Source organism: Populus euphratica, unplaced genomic scaffold (assembly GCF_000495115.2).
Source record: "Populus euphratica unplaced genomic scaffold, PopEup_1.0 scaffold54.1, whole genome shotgun sequence".
Lineage (NCBI taxonomy): Eukaryota > Viridiplantae > Streptophyta > Magnoliopsida > Malpighiales > Salicaceae > Populus > Populus euphratica.
In genome coordinates this window covers 417,252-423,939 of record NW_011499910.1, presented here as the reverse complement: position 1 = coordinate 423,939, position 6,688 = coordinate 417,252, and the positions used below count along the sequence as shown (strand labels likewise).

At 31.1% G+C, this 6,688-nt stretch overlaps 1 protein-coding gene across 1 annotated transcript; it reads left to right on the top strand.

The window, feature by feature from the left end:
• The first annotated feature begins 377 nt into the window (after window positions 1-377).
• LOC105133843 (patatin-like protein 2) lies at window positions 378-3,621 on the top strand. The gene is made up of 8 exons (XM_011037975.1): window positions 378-399; window positions 545-669; window positions 917-1,200; window positions 1,323-1,596; window positions 1,701-1,844; window positions 2,045-2,332; window positions 3,042-3,154; window positions 3,270-3,621. Exons 1-8 carry the CDS (start codon window positions 396-398, stop codon window positions 3,316-3,318), a joined length of 1,281 nt encoding a protein of 426 aa, XP_011036277.1. The 5' UTR covers window positions 378-395; the 3' UTR covers window positions 3,319-3,621.
• Window positions 3,622-6,688: the final 3,067 nt, after the last annotated feature.

The following is a 6,688-nucleotide window of genomic DNA, read 5'->3' as shown; positions in this document are numbered from 1 at the left end:
TAAGTTCTATACAGATTTATCCAATAATAATTTAATTTGACTTTAAATTTACATTGTTTCTTTAGGCTTCCGATTGCATCTAAAATTGCAGCTTGATTTTTTTACATTTCAAAAACTTCTTAGCTAATTTTTTTATATAGTCAGTCTTCTTACTATTATTATTTTAGTTTTTATTTTTATTAAAAAAAGGTAAAAAATTTAGGGAATAAATGTACATGGTTTTGTATTGGTCCACTTGTCTATTTCCTTTTTTTTTCCCCTGAAATCTTTCATCCTGTCCCATCAATGGATTACCCTTTTTGTAATAAATAAAAAGGGGTAGCATCGGTCTTTGCTCCTCAAGTGCTGGTAGCAACCACTCACCAATCAACACATTCCAGTTTGATCTTCGTACAATGGGTGAGTATGAAAGCTTTCAATTGATCCTCAAGAATTCCGTGTGTTCTTCTTCGTATAATATGTACTAAAACATATTATACCCTACATATCATTAATATATTGTTGATACTGCTGTTTTATTTATATATATTTTCGAAAATATTAGGGAGCGAATGTTCAGATCAATTAGATCCTCTTGAAGAAGTTATCACAATCCTTAGCATCGACGGTGGAGGAGTGAAAGGCATTATTCCCAGCGAAGTTCTTGGCTATCTCGAATCAATACTCCAGGTTTTGTTGCTCAATGCTTATACATATGCACTCATGTGTTTGAGTGTGTATGTTTTGTGTATGAGGGATATAATAATGTATTTGTAAGTCAGATGAATTTTTACATGGTATAAGTGAGGTTTTTAATGTCTTTGAATAATATCCGAAGACGCTAACTTTGTGCTCAACTGTTGGACTAGATATATTATAATGTTTAGCATTCATCATGATCTCTATTGCTAGAATGACTTTATTTCTGTTGATATAGGGGTTGGAGAATGATAAGGATGTAAGGATCGCAGACTATTTTGACTTCATTGCTGGGACAAGCACAGGAGGCCTTATCACAGCTATGCTTACGGCTCCTAATTCTGAGCAACGACCTATGTTCTCTGCAAAAGAAATTATTGGTTTTTATATGGACGAGAGTAAAAATATCTTTCCAAAAGAATCTACTGATAAGAATAGCCATGATAAAGAAGCAAAGACGAAGTTCAACCTCTCACATATATCCGATCTTATACCAGATCTTACGGTTGCTATCAGGAACTTGTAAGTAAAATAGATGAGATGATTTTTTTTTCCCGCATTCAACAACATCCCTAAAAAAATTCAATAGGCATTTGCATACACACATTTAACTAAGATGTGTATTATCTTGTGATAATCTATAGTCTAGAAAGTCTGCTCAGCAGCTACCGCAGCAACAACCACGTAAACATTCTCGATAGCTTCGCAAGGAACATATTGAGTATGAAAAAAATTCCTGAAGCATGCCGTAGAAAGTTTAAGGATTTCATACATCCAAAATATGATGGTGCCAAGCTGCATGAGACCGTCAAGAAACGCTTGGAGAAGGAACTTGTAATCAGTAAGACTGTCACTAATGTGATAATTCCCACATTTGACATCAAGAGTTGTCGGCCAACCGTCTTCTCTACCTTAAAGGTCATTCTTCTAGATTTTCTAACAATTTCATACCCATAATCTTAACACATTTATCCAAAGGTTATCTCATATTCTTTTCTTTTATTTTAATGAAAAAATTATAGGCAAAAAGGGACGTGTCAATGAATCCTCCATTGTCAGATGTTTGTATTGCGACTTCCGCAGCACCGTGTTACTTGCCCCCTTACAAGTTCACAACCACCAAGGTTTTCAACTTAGTTGATGGTGGTGTTGCAGCCAATAATCCTGTAAGTTGCTATAACCCTATAAAAACAAGCATTTGTGTTGAATTAGACATGTTAGTACAGAATCCCGTGTCGTTTAGGAGTATGAAGGAAAAATTAATGTATGATTTCCTTTTTTCTGGATTGAATATGGTTTCTATTAATTTAAAATACTTGATAATAACAACGCCTTCTCTCTTCTCACAATGTGATAATATTACCAGTCTTTGCTAGCTTTATGTGAGGTAATCAAAGAGAGAAAGGTCGATTACAGCAAGATTCTTCTTCTGTCCCTTGGAACTGGGGAACAAAATGGAAAGGATAAGCTAGAGGTTGGAGATCCTAGCCAGTGGGGCATCCTTAATTGGCTATGGAAAAATGACAAGTGGGGCCACGTGAAGTCCTATCCATTGATTGATATTCTGATGACTTCAGCAGCTGAAATGATTGAGATGTATATGTCCAGCATCTTTCAATCACGTGGTTTAAAAGAAAACTATATCCGTATTCAGGTAACATTGAATATAATTAGTCGGGATTTTCTTAATTAAGCATTTTTTATCAAATAGTTTTCTCCATGCCATAAATTATGGCTAGGAGTTCTCTATCTATAGTTGTTTATTAATTTTTAATATAATTATTTAAAAATAAATTTCAATATAAACAAAAAAAATCTTTTATAAAATTGAAATATAATTTAATATCACGTATGAAAGTTCACTTTTAATTTTGTGTTACAATTAAAAAAGTTATTTAAAAAAAATAATTTATGATAAGAATAAATTAAATGAGTTTAAGTTAAAAATATATTTTGTATAAATGACTCAAAGCATTAATTTTTTTTTCCCAGAAGAGATGCCCTACAAGTTAAAAGTTTTAAATTTTTATTAAATAAGATTTTAAATTAATTTTATAATAAACTGTTGATTTAGTTAAAAATTTATTTCCAACTAAACATATCTATAATTTTTTATGAATTAAAAATAAAAAAATAACTTAAATGAATTTGTAAAAGTCATACGTGAAATTATAAATTCTAACTTATATAATATATATTTTTCTAAAAAATTTATTTATGTCATTTTCATCCGGCAATTCATTTTTATCATAAATTATTTATAGAAAAAAGTATTTTTTGTGAAAAGTCATTATTTGAAATTCGTACCAAACTAACTCTATTTTGGTCACAAATGATGTGTTGCTACCTGATCATGCCATCAGGCTGACATGAGTTATATTGACGCGGCGTTGGACGACTCAGATGAACAAAACCTGAAATGTCTCATGAAGATTGGTCAAGATCTGGTGGAAAAGAATGAAGACATACTTACAGAGTACGATTAACATTTAATAATTTGTCTAGGTTTATTTCTGATGAGTTGTTTAGTACGTACCAATACAAACTTCTTCATGGATAATTAGTGCTACCTCTGGATTCATGATGTGCAGATTCGCGAAAAGATTGGTGGACATTAGGAAGGCTCGCTCTTCAAACTAAGTCAGATTCATAGAAATGTTAATGCTGATGTTCAATACATGATTTCTGCTATTGACGATGCTATGGAATATTAAAATAAAACTGAAGTGCCAGTATCAGCACTTCTTGCTAGGCTTGTTTGTGAGTTGCGTGGAGTGATATAAATTCATGTAAACCTTAAAATAACTAGGAAACAAGACTCTCCTTGAGTTTCCTATAAAAAGTCCCCATGTGTTGTGCCCTTTTTTTTCTTTTCATTTGGAGTGAATTTTCTTGTGTTGTATTTGCGTGGATTGTTGTGTGGAGTGAGAATTTGTATAATTTATGTTTCATCAGAAATATATAATACTATAAAAACATTATAGTATACATAAATTAATACAGGTCTTGTAATATCCTAAACACTTATACCAAATGAGTTTATATTGATTATTGAATGCACATATTCAATGTTGATGGGAAAGATCATTACCGGTGGTTTTGAAACACCCAAAAAAGATGCAATATGTTTTATTTGGTAAACAAATTGTTAAGCTCCGAAACACCCCATTTATTTCTCTTTAGTGTTTATCTCCTATATTTCTCACACATAATAACATAAATTTCATTGCCTATTTGTACACAAATTGTAAATATAAAAAATTAGATTTCAAGTGTGAACACAATAATTAATGTTAATATGAAGGCGGTTGGTAGTTGCGGTTGGTGGCTACTAGTCAATGGTTAGTGAATGTTATCTTTGACCTTAAAGATTGAGTTTACTACAATAAATTCCCTCTTTAAATTTAATTGAGGGATGTTATATCAAACATGAACTTCAATTTGATAAATGTCTCTCCCTTTAATGACTTTGTAAAGATATTTGTAACTTGATCATTTGTTTTTTAAGATATGAGTTTAACTTATTTGTTCTTCACATGCTCTTGGATAAAAATGGTGACGTGTATTGATATGTTTACTTCTTTCATGATGCATTGAGTTCTTTGTTAGTGCAATCACCGATCGATTATCAACATAAATCTTTGTAAGACTTTCCTGAGGAAATTCCAATTGCTTTAGCATATTCCTTAACCATATTAAATGACATACATCTGAGTTGTAGCAATATATTTGGCTTCACAACTTGATTACTATCAATTGCATCTTGGATGATCATATGAAAGATGTATCTCCTATAAAAAAACAAATCTTATTATGCTTTTCCTTTCATCCAGGTCTCTACCCCAATCATTATCTGAGTAGCCAAAAGGATTGAAGTTTTTACTTGAAGTATAAAATATACCTTCATTTATTTTTCCTTCGATGTAGCGAAGAATTCTTTTGGCTGCATTCAAGTAAAACCAATTAGATGTATCTCCTATAAAAAAACAAATCTTATTATGCTTTTCCTTTCATCCAGGTCTCTACCCCAATCATTATCTGAGTAGCCAAAAGGATTGAAGTTTTTACTTGAAGTATAAAATATACCTTCATTTATTTTTCCTTCGATGTAGCGAAGAATTCTTTTGGCTGCATTCAAGTAAAACCAATTTGGTGTCTCCATATATCTGTTGATAAGTCCTATTCAATAAAGTATTTCGATCTAGTATATGTCAAGTACATCAAACTTTACACTAAACTTTTAAAGTAGGTTGGATCAACATTTCATACTTCACTCTTCCTTATTTCTACTCTATTTTTAATTGCAATTGATACCGGATTGCAGTTTTTCATCTTGAACTTTTCAAGAATATCTTTGACGTAATCGCTTTGGGATACAAAAATCCCATCTTGTTTGTGTGTCACTTCTAAGCTAAGAAAATGTGTCATCAGACCAATATCTATCATCTCAAACTCCTGTACTATGCCTTTCTTAAAGTCTTCAAACATGATAAGATTATTGCTAGTGAATATCAAGTCATTAACATATAGGCATATAAATAGCATGTTTCCATCAGCTTTTTTCTTCATATATATTGTGTGTACATATGGATATTTTTCAGATCTATTTTCTTGAAAATACCTATCAATTTTAATATTCTAAGTATGCTTCAAACCGTAGAGGGCTTTTACTAACTTGTATACTTTGTCTTTATTATCGACTTCAACGTATCTAAGTGGTTGTTCAACATAGATCTCTTCTTCTAGAAAGCCATTCAGAAATGTTGATTATATAACAAGTTGATAAGTCTTTCATCTATGTTGTGCAACTAGTGAGATCATTAATATGATTGTCTCTAGTCAAGTTATAGGAGCAAATACTTCTCCATAATCAATGTCTTCTCTCTATTTATCACCTTTTGTTACTAATCTTGCTCTGTATCTGTTTACTTCATCTTTTGCATTCTTCTTTATCTTATAGACCCATTTGACACCAATTGCTTTCTAGTAGATTAGTTAGCTAACAGGTATCATTCTTCTCAATGGCATGTATTTCTTTATCCATTGTTTTTATTCATTTCTCTTCTATGATAGCTTCATTGAAGCTAAGTGGGTCGCTATCTATGAAGAAATAAAATATAGTTGTATCTTTCATAACTTGAGTGGCATCATATAAATCTTCTAGATTTCTCATCCTTCTTGGTTCTTTTGATGAGGATGTTAATGATAATATTGATGATGATCATAATGTGTTTCTCCTATTGAATATAGGGAATCTGTGTACTATAGTTTGTGGCTCATCTCTTGGTAATATTAGACCTTCTATAAGTACTTTCAGTACTTCGACTTTATCTTCAAGGATCAGATCAATACTAATCCATTTAACTTTTTCTTGATCATCATTTTATAGCCAAGTTTTATCTTCTTCAAAGATAACATATTTACTCATAATCACTTTTTTTGTGATAGGATTATACAACTTATATCATATTGACAAGATAAAAAATTGATGTCTTATCCCAAGTGCAGGAGTGTTGAAGTAATAAATAATCTGGCAAGACCGGGATCGAACCATAGGGAGGTGAACTATAGAAAATTATAAACAACAAATAAAAAGAAATTGAAGAGAATTTTTGAGATGTGATATTGATATGAGTATTAATCAAATATAAAACAATTATCAAGGTTAGAGGATACACTAATGGTATTTTAAAAAAGTATAGTGTAAACTTTTTTTTATTACTTAACTAGAAACCACACACAAAGGAGGTTCCACTTGGATTATAAATTATTAACATGATTATATTAATTATTCTTATTTGAGTAATGTCAATACTTGTAAATGTAGTCAAGTATTCATGGTGATAACTTAAGCTCCAATTTTGACGTTACCAATGACGTTTTGGGCAGACAAGAGAAGATAAGTATTGTCATTAAGTCAAGAGTTAGTCACTCACTTATTAATTAGTCATCACATCAATAGTTCTCAATTTTGGCCTATAAAAGGAGGCATTTGCCATGCATTTAGGCA